The sequence below is a fragment of the Eschrichtius robustus genome, chromosome 11 (genome assembly GCF_028021215.1).
Source record: "Eschrichtius robustus isolate mEscRob2 chromosome 11, mEscRob2.pri, whole genome shotgun sequence".
In the NCBI taxonomy this organism is placed as follows: Eukaryota; Metazoa; Chordata; class Mammalia; order Artiodactyla; family Eschrichtiidae; genus Eschrichtius; species Eschrichtius robustus.
The window spans coordinates 100,627,601-100,648,105 of record NC_090834.1 but is presented as its reverse complement, the minus strand read 5'-3'; the positions used below and the strand labels follow the sequence as shown (position 1 = coordinate 100,648,105).

Here is a 20,505-nt window from a genome sequence, read left to right as displayed (position 1 = left end):
TGACTTGTTGACTCACATTCTATTTTGATATTTTGTGGAGGGGAGATAATGAGGCAGGCAAGAGTTCAGAGACAACTCTTAAGGTCAGTTTTGGTATTTCCTTTAGAGTCTTCATTTATGTTTCTGAATTCCTTTGGTGTATTCAATAGTAATATTCATGTGTTTTGCTTTTTAGATGCATCATCCTATACAGATGAAACCTGCCGACAGTGAGAAGAACAATGGTAAGCAAGTATATAAAGCCCTCCCCTTATAATGTTTCTTCCTGTGTATTTGCTGTTCTCATGGCATTTGGATTGTATTGTGCTCTAATTAATCTTTTGAGATATAATTGACATGGTAGTTTCAGTTGTACAAAATAATGGTTCAATATTTGTATATATTGCGAAACGACACTACAATAAGTCTAGTTAACATCTGTCACCATAAGTAGTTACAAAAAAATTTTTTTCTTGTGATGAGAACTTTTAAGATCTACTTTCTTAGCAACTTTTAAACGTGCAGTACAGGGCTTCCCTGGTGGCGCAGTGGTTAAGAATCCGCCTGCTAATGCAGGGGACACGGGTTCGAGCCCTGGTCCGGGAAGATCCCACATGCCACAGGGCACTTAAGCCTGTGTGCCACAACTACTGAGCCTGCGCTCTAGAGCCCGCGAGCCACAACTACTAAAGCCCACACTCCTGTAGCCCGTGCTCCTCAACAAGAGAAGCCACCACAATGAGAAGCCCGCACACTGCAATGAAGAGTAGCCCCCGCTCGCCACAACTAGAGAAAGCCCGTGGGCAGCAATGAAGACCCAAAACAGCCAAAAATAAATGAATAAATAAGTTTATTTTTTTAAAAAAACATGCAATACAGTATTAACTGTAGTCACCATACTGTACCTTATGTCCCCATGACTTAACTTATTTTAAAACTGGAGATTTGTGCCTTTTGACCCCCTTTACCCTTTTTGCCTACCTTCTTTCCCTTGCCTCTGACAAGCACCAGTCTTTTCTCTGTATCTCGGAGTTCAATTGTTTGTCGGTTTGTTTGTTTAAAAGAGTCCATATTTAAGTGAGAGCAATACAGTATTTATCTTTTTCTGTCTGACTTAATTCACTTAGCATAATGCCTTCAAGGTCCATCCATGTTGTCACATATGGCCAGATTTCATTCTTTTTTTTATGGCTGAATGATATTCATGTGTGTGTAAAATACCACATTTTCTTTATCCATTCATCTACTGATGGATACTTAGGTTGCTTCTATATCTTTGCTGTTGTAAATAATGCTGCAGTAAACATGGGGGTGCATAGGTCTTTTCAAGTAAGTGTTTTCATGTTCCTCAGATAAATATCCAGGAGTGGACTTGCTGGGTCATATGGTAGTACTAACTTTAATGTTTTGAAGAACTTCTATACTGTTTTGCACAGTGGCTGCACCATATAGTCCCACCAGCAGTGCCCAAGGCTTCCCTCTTCTCCACATCCTCACCAACACTTGTTCTTTGTTGTCTTTTTGATAATAACCATTCTAACAGGTGAGATGATATCTCGTGGTTTTGATTTGTATTTCCCTACAATGCAAATGATCAGTGCATTGATTAGTGATATTGAGCATCTTTTATGTCCCTGTTGGTCATCTGTATGTCTTCTTTGGAAAAAATGTCTTTTTAGATCCACTGCCCATTTTTTAATCAAGTTGTTTTTCTTTCACTGTTGAGTTCTGCAAGTTCTTTATACATTTTAGATATTAACCCCTTATCAGACACATGATTTGCAAATACTTTCTCCTATTCAGTAGGTTGCCTTTTTATTTTGTTGACGGTTTTTTGTTTGTTTTTTGCTGTGCAGAAGCTTTTTAGTTTGATATAGCCCCACTTGTTTATTTTTTGCTTTTGTTGCCTTTGCTTTTGGTGTCAAATCCAAAAAATCATCGCCAAGACCCATGCGAAGGAGCTTACCAAGCCTTATGGCTTCAGGTCTTAGATTCAGTTAATCCATTAGTTACTCGGAATTAATGCATTTTGAGTTAATTTTTTGTGTATGGTGCAAGGTAGTGAATCAGTGCTGTAAATAATCTGTCATCTAAATTGTCCTTTTCTTTAAAATAAGTATGGCAAATAAGTCAGATAGAGTTGACAGGGAAATATTATAAGAACATTTTAGAGTGAACTGGAATGCCTTTGATCAATGCTATTTCTTATGAACTGGAGTGAAATGGGGAACTGAACAAATTAGGAAGGAAAACTTAGTCCTCAAGAGAATAACCAGAAAATGAAAGTGGACAGTTACATTCACTGAGATGTGTGTTCTGTTTCTCTTGTCATGTCAATTCAGTATGAAACCTCGTCCTTCTTTGGTACAATAGTATTGCTAATGAGAGCAAACTTTGCCAAGTGCTAGGCAAGATGCTGAGTGCTTGGCATTTAATACCTACAGCTACCTTTGAGGTAAACTCAGTTATTTCTATTAATCACATGAGGAAGCAGGTACAGAATGGTTAAGTAACTTTCACAAGATCATGAAGCTACTATATTTCGTCTAAATGATTCCAATTATAATTTTAAGATACCATTGATGGTAAGAGTAGGTGCTAAATTATGGGGAAAAAAATGTGTATCTTAAAATCGGTGAAATCTGGTATAAAGGCACAGAGCTCTGTGCTGCACTACCTCTTGTAGTAGTAATGTTCAAGCCTTTTGTTTTTTACTGTCTTAGCAGTGGAAGACAGGAAGCTGTTTATTGGTATGATTTCCAAGAAGTGCACTGAAAATGACATCCGAGTCATGTTCTCTTCATTCGGACAGATCGAAGAATGCCGGATATTGAGGGGACCTGATGGCCTGAGCCGAGGTGGGTACATTTTTAGCCTTTAAAAGTACTCATCTTAAATTTGGAGTCTCTTTTTAATTGGATCAGTGGAAACCAGTGATCTCTAGCCAACATGGCACTGTCATGATGGAGAGGGTTGGGTTTGGTGTTGTATATTTAAGTCCCGTCACAACTCCTATCAGTTGATCCCAGTTCCCTCAAGGAGTCTACGTTCTGCAGTTAAGGGTCATGTATTAAAATTCTCTGTTTCAGTCCTTGGAGAGGTTCTCCATGCCAAAACGGAAACACTTCTTTCACAAGAGAAGCTAGAGAATATGATTCCTCCTTTATCCCTCAAGCACTTTTTCCCCTGTGTGCATCCCTGGTTTCTCATTAAAGCACGTATCACTCTGTCATAACATATCTGTATTCTCCACTGGATCATGAACCCCTGAAGGCAGGAACCATGTCTGTATTGCTAGCATGGTACTTGGGCACACAGTAGGTGCTCAGTAAATGTCAGATAAATAATTAAGCAAGTGAATGGATGAGTTATTGATTCTTCTCTTACCAGGTTGTGCATTTGTGACTTTCACAACAAGAGCCATGGCACAGACAGCTATCAAGGCAATGCACCAAGCACAGACCATGGAGGTAGGGGCAGATGAATGAAAGGGGGAAGTTCCTTGGTCTGAGAGCGGTAGGACAATTGACAATCGAAGCCCGGTAGCATGTATAGCATTTGATTGCCCTAAAAGTTAAGAAGGCCAAACGTCTTTAAATTAAAAACTGGTGCTTTCTTTAAAATTAGCATATTGGAACTAAACTGAATTATATCTTGCCACTTGTGTCTATCAGGAAGAGAATCATTTGACAGTGAATGAAATTAGAATGCAGCCTATGCGTCACTAGAAAGGAGGATTTTTCCCTTCACCCAGAATGAGGATTTTGACCCTTTGATTTTGGTGTTTTCATAGGGCTGCTCTTCCCCCATGGTGGTAAAATTTGCTGATACACAGAAGGACAAAGAGCAGAAGAGAATGGCCCAGCAGCTCCAGCAGCAGATGCAGCAAATCAGCGCAGCATCTGTGTGGGGAAACCTTGCTGGTCTAAATACTCTTGGACCCCAGTATTTAGCAGTGAGTCTTTGTGGTTTGCTTTCTGCAGGCTGTGCAAGCTCCCAGCTGTTTCTTCTTCTGCTGTCCCTAGCTAACATACATAATGGCAGTCACAACTTTTAGCATAGCAAAATTTTACGTAAAAATTCAGGCAATGAAATGTTCTTTGTCACGTTAGTCTTGCGTGCACGCACACGCTCTCTCTCTCATCGCATATCTTTGGTTATATCTTGAGCTTCTGCTCCAATTACAGTGAAATCCTAATTTTCTAATAAAAAAATTTAGAAACATCTCATATGTCCCTGCCCCCAAGAAAAAAAATTCCTGAGGAAATCTTAGCTACCAAATATCTTTCTCCATATCTCTTTCTAGTAGATTGTAGAGGGCATCCTTAAAATCCTTATTGAGTCTTCCCTGTAGAGTATGATAGTAAATGTTTCCACTGACTGAGAGATCAAGAGATTAACCATGGACATTATTAAATGAGTGTTACAGGTGTATATTTGAGTTCACTAAATAGTAAATAGATTTCCTTTGATTACTCTCTTGTTGAGTTTGAGTCATGGAATCCAAAAGAGGGGCAGGCTCCAATTGGTTAGATTTATTAGATCTGCAATGTACATTACGGGGAATTATCACTGCTTTAACCCTTAAAAGAATTGCGGATAGCACAAGACACTTAAAACTGTCTCATCTTTGAATCAGAAAGAACAAGTCATCTGTGAAGTTACCAAGGAAGGAAAATAAATGGTGAAACTACTAGATTAGTATGGATAGTTAGAAATATACACATAGAAGTAATTATAGTCATTCACTCCTCATCCTTTAAAATATTATTTTATATGGAAACAGAAGAAAGGCAATGTTTTCTATCCCCCAGTACTAGGTTTTGGCTAATTTGATGCGCTCTGGTTTCCATGTTTCTAAAATGTTAGAAGAAATCCCAGTTTACCCTCACTAGTAATTCTCTGAAGTCAAAAAGTGTAGATGGTTGTTATATTCCTACAAATTAAATTGTTTCTCGGTGCTAGAACATTGCTTGTAAGTTGAGAAAATTCAGAGAGATTTTAGGTCTTCTGCCAAAATGGTAATGCCTTGAAAATTATCTCCATGATGTGCATTTGCTTTTAGAGAGTTTTGGAGTCTTCTTTCAGGGAAGACTCCCCATTTTGTTGTCATTGCCACATCTAGCAAGCACATGATGGTGTATGTTGAGAGCTGTGGTCTCTTCATTTCAGTTAGATATGATCCCCGCCCTAAGAGCTCTTCTCATTTAGGGAGGAAGTGAAGTGCCAAGTACAATATGCACAGTCCACCAGTTGGGACTGAACTCGTTGCCCAAGGTATTTAAGAAGACAGAAATGAAGACATGTGAGTGCTAATGGACTGTGAAAGTGATAGTGCATCATCATTAATTATGAGGTACTGGAATATGTGGACTTAGAACTAGAGTAAGTAGTTCTTAATCTTTGAGGTAGCAGACCCCTTTCAGAAGCTGGTAAAAATTCTGTGTATGTACATTTTTTCATTCTGCCTCTGGAGGTTTGTGGACTTGCTGAAACACATATGGAATAGAGAGATTCCTGATGACAGAGGAACCAGGTCAGATGTTTATGGGAATGAATAACAGATTGAATAAAGAATCCAGAAACAAGAATACCAGCTGTTCATAAGGAACAGTGATTGGGTTTGAATGGAACAAAAGGTTTCAGCAGGTTGGTTAGATGAGGGTTGCAGTTTGCTAAGGTACAGAGTAAGGTCATGGAGGTCATAAGCTCATGGGCAGGTCCTCTTGTTTTATTTGTTATGGAACAACCATTGAAAGAGAATGTACGCTGAACGGATATGGACTGATGCAGCAATCACTTGGTCATCTGCAACAGTGAGATGAATGGGGCTAGATGAATGTGTAGCATTCTAGTTATGACAAGATTGATCTAGTCACAGGTTCATTGTGGCCGGTAAAGGATGACTCCAAGAAATACTCTGAAATGGTCAGGTTTGGTATTTTAAATAGTTGTGTGAAGCAGAAATTAGGTCTCCAGGTGGGAACAAGTTACAAAATAAGATGTGTGGACCTAACAAAGGAGAATTTGGGAGAGGAACTAGAAATGGCAGTCACTAATATGCAGACACTCCTCTAAGTGGACTGCATGGCTGCTTGAGTTGAGTTTAGTTCTCTCCTCTACCTCTGTCCTCTGCTGTGCTGCATTCTGTTGCCAGGGACTCGAGCTTGGCTTTGTACTCAACAAACACAACTGTCTTCTGGGCCAGGGCTTTAGCTGTGTTGTGTTGTCCTGTGCTGTCATAGCCTCATGTTTTTGTTGTGTTGGCTTGGGTTCTTGTCTTCAACTTTCTTCTCTGGGGGCCTCTGCACTCTCGCTTTGCTGTGCTGTAGAGTTACCCCAGATGCAGAACCAGCCCTCACTCTCACTCTTGTTCTGTTTTTGGTGTAATGTCTAGCTTTATTTGCAGCTCCTTCAGCAGACTGCCTCCTCTGGGAACCTCAACACCCTGAGCAGCCTCCACCCCATGGGAGGTAAGTGTCTTACTGCTGCGGAGGAGCGGCAGCAGCCAAGCCAACAGACCCGGCTAACAGCAGTCTGAGGGTTTCCTACCGTTTGTGCAGAAAAAAAATTTTTTTCCACTCATTACGTAAACCTGACATAAGATGAACATCCTAGGATTCAACTACCTTGTCTGTAGAAGGTGGCTCTTTTAGCTGTTGATGTCGTATTGCTCTGCGGTTGTCTGCTGCTCCTCACCCCCTTAAGTCTCTATTAAGGAGGAAGATGGAAAAGAGCTGTTAGCATCTGCAGACTATCTGCAGCTACTTTGATAAGGAGAAAATTGCAGGAATTCTTTATTTCCACAGTAAAGTGACTTTTTCAGTGACTCTCTGAGGAAAAGTCTAAGATGGCTTCAATGTGCATGGCTTTCCGTGAAGCTGCTAGAACCCAGGCAGTTAGTGTCTTACACATGTTATTTCTTAGGTGAATTACCTTTTTTGGTGTTAACATGCACAGAAAACTTAATTGGCAGATACCTGAGTTTATAACAAAAGGAGGCTCCACAGACAAACCTGAGGCAGGGGCTGTCAGGAAAGTTAAGGAGGCAGGGAGGGGACCGTTCCAGAGCTGCCTGCCTCTGCTCTGCTGCAGCGGGATAGGGCTAGGCAGGTGCATCTGAGGAAGGGCTGGTCTTAGGAAAACTGCATTATGCCATTGGGAAAAGTTTGACAGTGGTTCATTTTTGTCCCAGGGACTTAAAGTTTGCTGTGTTTTCGAAAAGTTGCTAGATTGTAAATCTGTGTTGTAGCCTTTTTATTCTCATTAATTCTCCACCCTCACCCACCTGCCTTTCCATTATCTAGTAAAAAGTTTGCCACACATTGTCAGTGTAGTTCAGATTTCTTGCTCTCCTTCTACCTGTGTTGCCTAGGTTCTACTTGGAAGTCTTTTCCTCAGTGTTTTTTCTCTCTTCTTTTTCTGATAATTAATCTACTGTTCAAGTGGTGGTTTCTTCTTTGTTCTCTCTACTATTGCTGTTTTCACGTGTATCCCCCTGTCATCTCCTCCATTGCCTTCTGGATCTCTACTACATTTTCTGCGTTTTCACCTCCATTGCAGAGAACAGAGCCCCTGCAAAGTGTGAGTGAGGGGCTCAGATGCAGACCCGTTCTCTGCCACAGGGTTCGGCATTGCTCTCTTAGACACCGGGCTCCATGGTAGGCCACAGGATCCACCCCTCTTTTCTGGTTTCCTAATTGCCCATCCGTTTATTAATGCTCACTTGGGCTAGCATGCTATTGGATTAGACATCTCTTATCTGAGGAAATGTTCAGTTTCTGAATGAGTTGAGTGAGATCTGAATCTTTTTGGAGCTCTGTAGTATTGCCTGTATCTAGAACAATTCCTCTTTGGGACCAGCCTTCTGCCAGTGTGCACGGTCATTGCTGGAGTGGATATGAGGCACCCTTATCTGCTGGCTGATCTCTTGCTTTGGATGTTGCAGGGTTAAATGCAATGCAGTTACAGAATTTGGCTGCACTAGCTGCTGCAGCTAGTGCAGCTCAGAACACACCAAGTGGTACCAATGCTCTCACTACATCCAGCAGTCCCCTCAGCGTACTCACCAGTTCAGGTAAGCATGTATAATAGGGGCCAGTGTGCCCTTGTGTGCCTTGGGCAGAAGCCCAAGAGAGGAGCGTGTCATTCTGGAGAGTAGTTAACACCCATTTCCAACGGGGTCAGATCATGTACAGTAAATTTTCAAATGACATTTTTTTTTTTAATTAATTTATTTTTGGCTGTGTTGGGTCTTTGTTGCTGCACTCCGGCTTTCTCTAGTTGCGGTGAGTGGGGGCTACTCTTCATTGCGGTGCACAGGCCTCTCATTGCGGTGGCTTCTCTTGTTGCGGAGCACGGGCTCTAGGTGCGCAGGCTTCAGTAGTTGTGGCACGCGGGCTCAGTAGTTGTGGCTCGCGGGCTCTAGAGCGCCGGCTCAGTAGTTGTGGCGCACGGGCTTAGTTGCTCCGCGGCATGTGGGATCTTCCCAGACCAGGGCTCAAACCCATGTCCCCTGAATTGGCAGGCGGATTCTTAACCGCTGCGCCACTAGGGAAGCCCTCAGATGTCATCTTCTGACTTAAGAGAAATCTCGTAGTTTTTAGTTTGTTGTAATCATCACTTGCTTCTATGTCCTGCAGGGACAGTTATCAAAATCAGCAGCTGGGGGGAAAAAATCAGTAACTGAAAAACCTCTTTATGAAGAGAATACTTGAGTAACGTAACTTGTGCTTTGGTTCCTGTTGACCTGAGAAGGTAAGTGTTGGTCTGAGTTTAACTCCTGGATGTCTGACAGCAGGGTCCTCACCCAGCTCCAGCAGCAGCAGCTCTGTCAATCCCATCGCCTCCCTTGGAGCCCTACAGACACTAGCTGGAGCAACAGCAGGCCTCAACGTCAGCTCTTTGGCAGGTGAGGGCCAGTCCCTGGATGTCATCGAGCCATTCTTTGTGCAGATAGCACATTTTAAACAATTCTGGTAGGGGTGCCGTTAGAATGAATGATTGGGGTGGCCCAGTGAAGTTAGAAGTGATCATGGGAGTTTGAGTCAGACCTGAGTTAAATCCCATCTCTGCCCCTTAACTACCTGTAACTGAAGACCACCTTTCTAAGGTCATTTTCTCATCTATGAAGTGGGAATAGAATACTTTGAGGGTTATTAAGTTAAATGAGAACATAGGTAAAGTGCTGAGCACATTACTTAGTACAGTGTCTGGCAACTAGTACGTGCTCAATAAATGTTAGCAGCTATTTTGATGATAGGATTTGCCCACATCTTGTCATAGACTACATGTATCCCTTTTAGTCCCCAGTCCTGGGACTCTTATTTTACCACGTTCCAGCTCTTTGTGAGAAGATGGCAGCAAAGCCAAAGAAAAAAATGGGGCAAGTTGTATAAGTGGTATCACTTCTTGCACAGGTTGGAAGAAGATAATGGGGAGAGCCGCACCTGGGTGTGGCATTTTTAAATGTCCCTATTAGCCACAAGGCCTGGTGAGTGTCCCAAAACCTGACCAGTCAGAGGAATATTCCTCCTCAGGGAGAAGCTAAGAAGGAGATGAAAGGGCGTACTTTGGAGTTTGTCTTTGGCATCGCTTGAGTCTTTCCAATCTGTTAATCCTGCTCTTCCCCCCACCCTCACCCCCAACCAAGGGATGGCTGCTTTAAATGGTGGGCTGGGCAGCAGTGGCCTTTCTAATGGCACTGGGAGCACCATGGAGGCCCTCACGCAGGCCTACTCGGGGATCCAGCAATATGCTGCAGCGGCGCTCCCCACTCTGTACAACCAGAACTTGTTGACACAGCAGAGTATTGGTGCTGCTGGAAGCCAGAAGGAAGGTGAGTGCCAAGGGAAACTGGAGTCAGGGACAGGGGTGGGTGCTCCATCTGACCAGCACTGAAAAGCAGGGCAAAGCCCAGGAGAGCCATGTAGGTGGTCAGGCCAACACTTCTTTTTTTTTTTTAAACACTTCTCTTTGGCAGTGTCAAGGGTAGACTGAGAAACTGTGATCTGCTTTCCGGATGTGGCTCAGGTCAGAACCTCTGTATTCTCTCCTGAGATGGGGCTGCAGTTTTTAGATGAAGAAACATTCTGGCTTTATTGTGTCTAACACCATTTGGCAGTCTGCAGTCTGTTTTTTTGTTTGTTTTTGTTTTTTACTGGGGTATAGTTGCTTTACAATGTTGTGCTAGCTCCTGCTGCACAGCGAAGTGAACCAGCCATATGTAAACACATATCCCCTCCCTTGTGGATTTCCCTCCCATCCAGGTCACCACAGAGCACCAAGTAGAGTTCCCCGTGCTGTACAGCAGGTCCTCACTAGTTATCTGTTTCATACCAAGCGGCGTACATATGTCAATCAGAATCTCCCATTTCATGCCACACCCCCGCCTCCCCCCCAACCGTGTCCTCACATTTGTTCTCTACATTTTGTCTCTATTTCTGCTTTGCAAATAGGTTCATCTGTACCATTTTTCTAGATTCCACATATATGTGTTGATATACGATATTTGTCTTTCTCTTTCCGGCTTACTTCACAAATATATTGAACACTTCACGAATTTGCGTGCCATCCTTGCCCAGGGGCCATGCTAATCTTCTCTGTATCGTTCCAGTTTTAGTATACGTGTTGCTGAAGCGAGCGCTGGCAGTCTGTCTTTGTTAGGAAGTCTTCTCTGTGGATTATAAATTGTCAGAGGATATCTTCTGTCTAGGTGTCCCTTTTAGCTCTGTCGTTTGGCATTTCCCTCACTTTCTGATCTATGCTTTTCCTAATTGAGGACAAACTGAAAGGTGATGAGACAGGAAGAGTTATGGCCCAGGGGTTGATGGAGTGGGAGGTATGTGCTTTGACATAAATGGTATTAAATTCAGGAGAGGCTTTTTAAGCAGAAAGAGGCCTGAAAGTGGTTTGTATGAATAGAAGGTGCTGCCAACATCTCTGTGCTCATATATGACTGGGTTTTCATAACCAGGAGCTGGCAAGATTTAAGCACGAATGCAGGAAAAAGACAAGTATCCTCTCTTGCTTTAGCAGCAAGGAGCCTTGGTGCAGTGCATCCTTACCGGCTCTAAATTGGACATTTATGGGCCCTAGGATATGGTAGTGGGGGAACTGATGGAACTCTGGGGACAGACAATAAACAGAAGCATGAGGTGTTCCAAATGGTGCTCTGAAGAATGATGAGCAGGAAGGAGGAATAGAGAGTGCCAGAAAGATAGCATTTTATATAAAGAAGGCGGTCTCTCTAAGTTGACGTTTAAGTAAAGACCTTAAGGAAGGAAGGAAGGAAGGAAGCAAGCCATGCATATATCTAGAGGAAGAAGAGTAATGGGGCAGAGGAACAGCAAGTGCAGAGACCCTGAGGCAGCAGTGTTCTGTATGTGTTTGACAACAGCAGGGAGGCCAGGGTGGCTGGAGACTGGCTGGACTGCGATTGTAATAAAACTCTTTTTTGAAGATGTGCCACATACATACAGTGGAGTATTACTCAGCCATAAAAAGAATGAAATAATGCCATTTGTAGCAACATGGATGGGCCTAGAGACTATCATACTAAGTGAAGTAAGTGAGGCAGAGAAGGACAAGTATCATGATATCACTAATATGTGGAATCTAAAAAAATGGTACAAATGAACTTATTTACAAAACAGAAAGAGTCATAGATGTAGAAAACAAACTTTATGGTTACCAGGGGGAAAGGGGGTGGGGAGGGATAATTTGGGAGATTGTGATTGACGTATACGTACTATATATAAAATTGATAACTAATAAGGACCTACTGTACAGCACGGGGAACTCTACTCAGTACTCTGTAATGACCTATATGGGAAAAGAATCTAAAAAAGAGTGGATATATGTATATATATATATATATATATATAACTGATTCTCTTTGCTGTACAGCAGAAACTAACACAACATTGTAAATCAACTATACTCCAATAAAAATTTTTTAAAAAACCTCTTCTTTGGTCAGGAAATCACTGAGTGTAAATGGTTGAAGAGGAAATCATATTCTAGGTTTGAGCTTAGTTGTTTATCATAGGCACATTTTAAAAATGTTTTTACTGAGGCACAATTTACATATGGTAAAATTCACCCTTTTGGGAATATAGCTCTGTGAGCTCTGACGAACACACGTAGTCACGTAACTGCCGCCACAGATGTAGAACATTTCTATCACCCCTAGACATTCCCTCATGTCTCTTTGTAGTAGGTCCCTGCCCCACCTGCCTCTGGCAATTACCAATCTCTTTGCTGTCCCTATAGTTTCTAGGCACAATTTTGAAACCTGTTTTATTTATAAGCTCTACCTCCTTTTCTGTTGTTCCTCTACAACCCTGTAGTCTCTGGTTTTATTGCACCACACGCAAATCTGCCTACTTTCTGTCCCAGCACACCATCCTCCCACAAGGTCGAATTCTGACCTCTGTCAATGAGACAGAGCTTGAGAATGGTGAACGGGAAAGAGGGCAGGAACCTGTTTCAGTGATCGCGCTTCAGCTCCCTGCTTTGTATTTAGAGAATCTGTTTAGTTCTCCAGGTGAATTTCTGTTTGTTGGGATGCTGAGAGTTTTAGCACAGGTGGAAATGAGAGTCAGTTGGTGCGGAGGATGAGTGTGCTTGACACTGACCTGTTCAATCAATGGGGATTTTGAAGGTCCAGAAGGAGCCAATCTGTTCATCTACCACCTGCCCCAGGAGTTTGGAGACCAGGACCTGCTGCAGATGTTTATGCCCTTTGGGAATGTCGTGTCTGCCAAGGTTTTCATAGACAAGCAGACAAACCTGAGCAAGTGTTTTGGTATGTTGGTGTTTCTTCTGGTGTCGGGAGGGTTAAGTATTTTTACCAGTTAGAAAGAGAAGGGGCTGATAGCAGAAAGAGCTGAGTTTGAGTTTATAGTTTAACTTAGCCTGTGGCAGGTTACATTACCTCTTTTTGAGCCTCAGTTTTTTCATTTCTGTAGTGGGAATGATGATTTCTACCCACACTGTCACTCCAGAGGTAAAAATAATGTATGGAAAATGGCTTGGCCAAAAAAACTTTAAGGTACTGTGTAGATGTCAACTGCTACTGTTAGCAACCTGATTTATTTCATGTGATATAATTTCAAGAATTCTTGTCCCTGCTGAGAAAAATTGGGATTTGAGACTAAGCTCATAAGGTATCTCTTGCATAAGGAGGATTGAGAACCTTCCTGCTTCGTTATGCCCCTCACCTAGGTTTCTGCTTGGACACACAGGTTTTGTAAGTTACGACAATCCTGTTTCGGCTCAAGCTGCCATCCAGTCCATGAACGGCTTTCAGATTGGCATGAAGCGGCTTAAAGTGCAGCTCAAACGTTCGAAGAATGACAGCAAGCCCTACTGAGCGTGCTCCCCTCTGAGACTGAAGTGAGAGGGTCTTCTGGTAAGTGGGGGAGGAGCACCCTTAATGATTCGAAGCCCTAAGGCTGTGTGTTGACAGCCCTGGACCCTGATCCCTGCCACTCTCGCAGGCACAGCTTGCCCTGAAGACTCGGCTACTGCCTTCTGTGGGAATTTCGCTTCGTACAGAGGACAAGTTTGTGCTTTGGTTTCCAGTGTTTTACTTTGGAGTTTAGGTGCCATATCCTGAGTTTTTTTTCTTTATTTAAAAGTTTGCTGTGTTTGTAACCAGTGTGTTGAGAAGGACCAACATCAAACTGCCCTGGGGGAGGAGGGGGAATGGAGAAACATTAAAAAAGAAGATCAGAATTTGCCCCAAACTACCCAAAGAGAGAGGACTGAGTGAAACAAAAAATTGACCCCCAGAATCTTCCTGAGCGCGAGAGTGGGTGAAATGAGAACTGACATCCAAGAGCTTTTGGGGGGCGGAGGAGGTGGGGTTGGCTTTGGAGAGTGAGAGTGACTTGACACCCAGCAGCCCTGGGAGCTGGAGGCTGAAACTCCTCCATAGCTGCCTTCTGTGGAAATACTGAGTTCTTGCCACCTATTTTTTAGATTCTTGTCTGGGATTTCTGCCCCTCTTTCCTAAGAAGGGGCTAACAATTCTCTGGAAATAAAGCACCTGTTAAATTAGCCTGATATATGCAAAAAGCAGGGATATATCACCCATTACCAGCTTTCCCAGCCAGCCACTGGTGTTGGATTGGCCCTGCCCTCCTGGCTGGTGGCTGTTAGGAAGCAGCAGCCGGTCAAAGAGGTCGTTTTTAGTTTACTTCAACACCAAACTATTAGACCGTGGCCCATTTCTACCAGGTCCCTTTAAAGAAGGCCTCTGGGGAAGACACTGTCTGGTCTCTTCTTTATAGTTGACCACAGCGAGGAATGTCTCTTCCATCCCCAGCCACAGGTTTCTCACGAGGGTAGATCCAAGAAGGGCTTACAGCATCTAGGTGAAGGGAGCACCTCTCCTGAGCAGACTGACCAAAAGCCATCACGCTGGGGGAGGAGGAGCCTGCTTCTTGGTGTACCTGAATCGTAAGGTCCCGTTAAGCCAGTGCTGCGTTTGCCAGTGGCCAGCGCTCAGCACTTAAAAGGGTTAAGAAATCCATGTTTGCCTCCTTGGTTGAGATGTCCCAGATGTAGTGTCAAAACGGAGGCAGGCCCCTCTTCTGCCCGCTCCAGCCCCATCTTCTGCTCTTGGCGACAGAGGAGACAACAGGACGTTTACAACCTCCATATGGATTTAGTGTTCATTTACCTCAGCATCACCGTGTTCGTTTTTGTCCTCGTCTTTATAGTTAGCTCCCTGCTGCCTCCCCCAGGTCTCACTGCAGCCCTTGCCTGTGACCCACACAGCCTCTGGGCTCTGCCTCTGCTCCCAGAAGTGCTGCGGGGGCGGAGAGCCAGAAAGAACACGCTGTTGGGAATGTGTACCTGGGCAGAGGTGGCCCTGTTAAGATACGATCTTAGCCAAGGCCAGGGGCCGGGTCCCTGGGATCTTAAACCTCACAAACATCAGTCCTGACCCCTAGCAGCAGAGGTGAGATTAAAGGGGTTGGTTGGCTATTAAGTCAGATGGGGGCTCTCTCCTTGTCATGCTGTCCATTTGGGCCACAGACAAGGATTGACTGTCTTGCTGTTGTGCAGGTAATTGGTGGTGTTGGATTATCCCATTGAAGCTGGGACAGCTGTTCCCTTCTCATAGTGATAACTTGGGTCTGTTGTCCTCTAAGAAACGTGAAACGTACTTCTTAAGCTGAACCACGTAAACTTGAATTCCACACACTGGGAGAAATGTGTCCTGTGTTTCAAGGATAAAACTGTTCCAAAGGCTTCCAGGGTCATGATGGGATTTTTTAAATAAATGCAAAAAATAAAAATAAAAAAGAAAAAAGACAACAAAAAAAGAAAAAAATGCTAGGTTGGGGAGGCGCTGTTCTGAATCCCAACCAGCTGGAACCAAGAATGTCGTTTCTATTTTTATAGAAGTTTTATACAGCTCCGGGGTGGAGAATATTTATTACCTAAATTATATCTCTGGAAAAGGCCAGGATTTTGTAGAATCCAGAATGTGATTGTTGTACACACAGGGTGCTGTGTATGATTGAAACTACTGACTTTCTGTGGCCGTTTGCAGCCCAGCTAATCTGCCAGAGGGGGAAGGAGTTAATGCTGTGAATTGGCGGAGGAGAGAGCTGTGCTCCCCAGGGTGCTGCCGGTGCTGTGATCGCTAACCTGTTCTGTCTTCCTCCTTGGCCATTGTGGGGCTTTCCAAAGCCCAGAACTCCACTCTTCTTCCCACTTTCTTCCCTTTCTCTCCCTCCTCCCCCAGTTCACTATTATTTGTACACGATTTGCCCTGGGCTCCAGGACCTTATGAAACCCCTTCCCTATTGACATGAAAGGTAAAGGTGTAATCAGCCCACTTTGATACCACACTCTGAGGTTTCATACCTGCTTGTGGGTTCTTGTTTCTAAAAGGAGCGTGCACCTCAGCAGGGCCCGGGCTGCCACAGCGGCCAGCTGGTGAGCCCAGGCGCTTCCCTCTGTTCTCTTGTCCCCCGCCCAGCGAATTCCCACAGCAGTGCCGCCCTTGAGCACAGTTCTCTCCCTAGGCCAAAGATGGTTTTGTGAAGAAGCTGCTTCCCTACAAGTCTCACGGTGTGAAAGCGTCAGCTCGGAGAGTGGAGACTCGCAGTCAAGTCTTAAGCAGCCCTTTTCTGTTGTGTGGGGGTCTCACGTGTATAAGTGTTTTCTGCTGTAGTTCTGTTTCTTACTTGGGTTTCATCATGAAAGTGATTTACCTTGAATGCAGCCAGACACTGTCTCCTGGGTCCAACATGAGTGGCCAGGGCCTGCGTGGAAGCGAAGAGCTTGGATTTCCGGGAACAAAGGGCCATCCCCGTAGGACTGAGGAGAAATCCTGGCCCTCTTCCCTAAAGAATTCTCCCCACCCCAGCCTGCAGCTTTGACTTTCTCCCTGAGTCTTGACCAGGAGTTGAGGGAGAGGCTGAGGCTCTGCTCCACCAGAGAGACCTTTTCGGATGTGTTTGGGCGCTTCTTGGGAAATCCAAGCCTTAGGTTCCCTCTGTCTCTGGCAGTTGGATGTTTTCTCGGTGTCCTCCATGTCCTTTTTTGACTTTTCCCTGTGTCCATTGTTAGCATGTGCGAAAGTTCCCTGTCATTACCCAGACCCTACCCCGCCCGCCTCCTCATTTCAGGGCTGTACAACAGTGAGTGTTCCTGTTCTCTCTCTCTTTGTTTGGATGTATTGCTCTGTGTAACTCAGTGGGTCTCCCTCTTTCTGGTTTGTTTTTTTTTCTAGATTCCTGCCGTTTGTTCATCGTTGTGCCTAAAGCATGTCGATGTGGCGTCAAGTACATCGTCCAAATCCCTGTCTCTTCAGCTTCTCTGATGCTTGAACTCTCACCTTTGACCTTGTGTTGACCTTTGATGCTGACGTGTATTTTTATTATGTTTGTTTCTTTCTTTGTTTTTTCTTTTTTCTTTCCTTTTTTTTTTCTTTTGTGCTGCCAAATTGGTTTTGCTAGAACGACTGCTGAAGGGGAAATATTTAAACTTGCATTTGAATATAAAAAAAAATCTATTTTTCTAGAACTTCATAAGATAACCACTTGATTTTGTGATTCCAATTCTTTGTAATTGTCTTCAGAGCAGCCCTACTAGCACATACCGCGTGGTGTTTGTATTTCTGTGAACACACAGCCAGTCTGTTTCTAGGCTTTGTTTCTCTGTGTGCTTAGTTTTAAAGACAACTTTGAAGTAAACAATGAAATAAAAGATATCACTAAAACCTTTGAGGCTCCTGAGCACATTTTGCTGATATAGTTTGTGGGGCTTGAGGAGACCGCATGTGTTCCTATTTTTGTTTTTCTGAGTTCTCAACTGCAGAAAACACCTGAACCCTTTTTCCTTTTTGACCACCGGCTGCAGTTTGGGCCCCAGCCAGCCCTTTTTCTTTTGTGGTTCTTCCCTGGAGCAACCCTGCCGGGAGTCTGCAGATCCTTCTGGCCCCTTCCCCTCAGCCCTGCTGTGCCCACCTCCATGCTTCTTCCTACAGTCTCCACAGCAAAATGTGATGCTTTGATTTTTTTGTTTTTGTATTGTTTTTGTGTTTTTGTTTTGAATTTTTTCCTTTCCTACTAAGATTATGCCCAGAAAAAACAAGTTTTGCATGTTTCCTGCTGTTTCTTCACACCTTCGTATATATCACCTTCACCTCTCTGTTTTCTATAGTTTGTGCAGAAACTGACCGATTTAAAAGGGTTTCAAAGAAGCTGTTTTAAATTGTTGTGGGGTTAATTTTTTTTTTTCCAAGATTGTATTATTTTTATTTTGAAGTGGCAACTTTCTCCTCTATTGCCCTTAGAGCGTTTGCCTGTGCACTTAGACTGTCACCTCATACGGCCTCCGGGTCTCGGCGGGGCCTTCAGGAGGCCGGTTGCTCTGCTCAGAGGCGGGTGGGAAGGGGGTCCAGAGAGGCACAGGGGCAGAGGTAGAACTCAGAAGGCGGCTGTGGGCGGGCGAGAGGCTAGTGAGCACCCTCAGCGCCGAAGAAGGAGGGCGCTCTTAGCCACTCGCAGGAGGCCGTCTGCGCCCCAAGTGGCAGTACATCTGCAGCGCTTCTCCTAGGTGACAAGCACAATACTACAGTCTTCACACTGTTTACAGCCCTGGGCACCAGCCACCCCACACTGGCTCCTCACTGCAGCTCGGCTCTTGCTCAGCTAGTGGGGTGGAGGTTAGGGCGGGTTTGGTTTTGTTTTTGTTTTGTTTTGTTTTGTTTTAATTGGGTGAAGAGCCAAATAGCTACTGTCCCTGGGTGCCAGGCAAGCCAGTTCCTTGGTTCCCTGAGGGGAACTTGCCCTCCTCTCTTGTGGCACCATCCAGCCTCAGGATCTTAGGGACTTGAGTAAGAATGTGAAGGGCAGAGGGAGAGGTCAGAGGAGGTGAGAGGTCACAAGGTGGATCTGTGGAGGTAAGAGGTTGCAGAGGGAGGAGTTTGGGATAGATCCCACCCAGGCCTAAGCTGCTGGTGGGTGAGAGAGCTGCAAAGTAGGATTTCCAGGGAAGGATGGAGAGGGGTAGCCGAGGGACTGGGGGGGCGGGGGGTGGGAAGGTAGAAGCACTGTTAGCGTCCTCCATGCTGGGGTTGATAAAGGAAGGGATCTCAGCAGAGTTTCTGCAGGTTGCCTAGTATTATGCTTGAAGCCACCCTTACTAGAAGGAAAGGGCGGCCAGGTGGAGGCCCAGTGTATGGTAGGCTGCTTAATTTCTTCGAAGGGGTGATTGGATGGAAAGAGGCCAGGAACCCCAGCCTGAGCGAGACTGCCGTGCACCCCACAGTCTGACTGCACAGAGCTGCCTCTGTTGGCAGAAGGCGCTGAGGCTCCCCTTCCTGTGTATTCAGAACCCATGTTTGCCAATATATTTTGCTTTCAATTCCAAGAGGAGCTCTGGGAAAACCTGTGGATAAAACCAAATGCCAAACGTTGGACGTTGTTTCCTTTTCCTTTTCTCTCTCTGATTGTTTTAATTGTTCTGTGGTGGTTTTAATGGATTTGAGACCCTGGAGCGGCAGCTGCCTTTCTGATTTCCAGCTGCTTTTTGTGAATAATTTAAAAAGAAAAAAAAAAAAAGAAACTTTACATTTTGGAGACAAACCTGTGTGAGTTTTTTATTGGTACAAACGTTGTATTTAACACTAGGGGTTTTGTACAGTTTTTTGCCTTTTCTACTAGAAAACAATGTAAAGTGATTTCACAATGTGAAGAGAAAAAAATTGCCACTATGACCAAACGCACAGTCTGTTCTGCAGCAACAATGGGATTCAATCAACTCAAAGTCGTGATTCAGCCGTAGAAATGCTTTTTCTTTACCTTGTTTGAGCTTTTCCTTTCTTTTCTGTTTTGATTTGCAAAAGAAAATGTCTTTTTTGTGTGAACTTGTGTTGTACTATGTAGAAAATTATGGATTTTACTTTAATGGTTTAAAAAAAAAAAGGCAAGAAGAGCCCTTGTCGCTTTTCTGACCTGATCACAGAGTTTGTGTAGTGGATTAAAAAAGAAAAAAAATTGTTACCAGTTTGGAGCAAGGGAGTATGTGTCTAAAAGGAATCTCCTTCCTTTTCTGTGTGTTTTTCCTTTTGTCCCAATAGGGAACCTAAATCTGTTTTAATTGCACAGACACACGGACAAAAAGTCATTTTGTATCTGCCAAGTGTGGTACCTTCCTTTGTTTATTTGCTATTAAACTGTTTGAGAAGAACTGACGTTGTCTTCAGAGTTACTGATTGTTGGGGTAGGTGGCAGCCCTGGGGCTGGAGGGGTCAGCGGCATTCCTGAGGAAGGGGTGGGCACCCCGGTACGGCTTCATTTTGATGCACCTGTTAACATGCAGTGGAGCCACCCCAGGCTCCTGAAAGAACAGAATTTCTTCCAGAAAACTGCCTTCTCTGTCATCCTGCATTCTTCTCAGCATCCCCGCTAATAGGGAGGCGCTTTACAATTTTTTGGCAGCCTTCATTTTTGTGCTTCTTCTGTTGCCAGTAGTGGCTGCCGCCTTGCAGAGCTGGCCCAGACCTGTGAGTGCACGTCCCTTCCTGCTGTGGAGTTCCTGCACCTGGGGAGGCAGCCAGCGAGCACTGAGGCCCAGAGCGTGGGGCTCTTCCTCTCTAGGTCTTCAACGCTCCAGGCCAAAGTGCTGCAGCTCCTTTCCCCTCATTTGGACCTCAGAACAGGGTCACAGAAGGGCATTTCTAAGACTTCTTGGGTTTACTACTCAGTAATTCTAGGTCACTCTCTGAGTGAGGCCCATACTTGGGCCTCCTCAAACCTCTGTGAACTGCAGATTCAGTCAGCCCCTGGGCCAGGAGTCCCAGGCCCTCTGGCTGAATTATAAGTTTGTCTGCTCCTTAGCTGCCACTGCCATCCTCATCCTCCGGGAGGCCAGTCTTTGTGAAGCTGGTGCCTGTCTAGGGGCATGCAACCAGCAATGGCCTGTGGGTGGGCCAGGCCTCAACCTTCTCATCAGAGTCGCTCTGTGGGGGGTGTGTCTGGAGTAGTATTTCCCAGT

The 20,505-nt window shown here is 44.5% G+C and overlaps 1 protein-coding gene and 1 non-coding gene across 20 annotated transcripts in view; one reads left to right on the top strand and one right to left on the bottom strand.

Moving 5' to 3' along the window:
* The window catches only part of CELF1 (CUGBP Elav-like family member 1), a 79,314-nt gene that overhangs the window by 51,640 nt on the left and 7,169 nt on the right, over positions 1 to 20,505 (top strand). For 4 of the 19 annotated variants that reach the window (XM_068555556.1, XM_068555557.1, XM_068555555.1 and 1 more), the window contains 11 exons: positions 176 to 224; positions 2,703 to 2,837; positions 3,370 to 3,449; positions 3,773 to 3,934; positions 6,377 to 6,452; positions 7,928 to 8,056; positions 8,777 to 8,890; positions 9,632 to 9,817; positions 12,644 to 12,787; positions 13,227 to 13,393; positions 16,736 to 17,224. In XM_068555556.1, the coding sequence (XP_068411657.1) occupies positions 176 to 224; positions 2,703 to 2,837; positions 3,370 to 3,449; positions 3,773 to 3,934; positions 6,377 to 6,452; positions 7,928 to 8,056; positions 8,777 to 8,890; positions 9,632 to 9,817; positions 12,644 to 12,787; positions 13,227 to 13,354 (1,203 nt within the window). In that variant the 3' untranslated portion in view covers positions 13,355 to 13,393; positions 16,736 to 17,224. Of the gene's footprint in view, positions 1 to 175; positions 225 to 2,702; positions 2,838 to 3,369; positions 3,450 to 3,772; positions 3,935 to 6,376; positions 6,453 to 7,927; positions 8,057 to 8,776; positions 8,891 to 9,631; positions 9,818 to 12,643; positions 12,788 to 13,226; positions 13,394 to 13,481; positions 17,225 to 20,505 lie in introns of those variants that run through there. The other 15 variants (XM_068555544.1, XM_068555542.1, XM_068555549.1 and 12 more) reach the window with 10 other exon arrangements.
* Positions 10,518 to 10,624, bottom strand: LOC137772765 (U6 spliceosomal RNA). Its single transcript, XR_011075568.1, has one exon. It is a non-coding gene; the product is annotated as a U6 spliceosomal RNA (small nuclear RNA).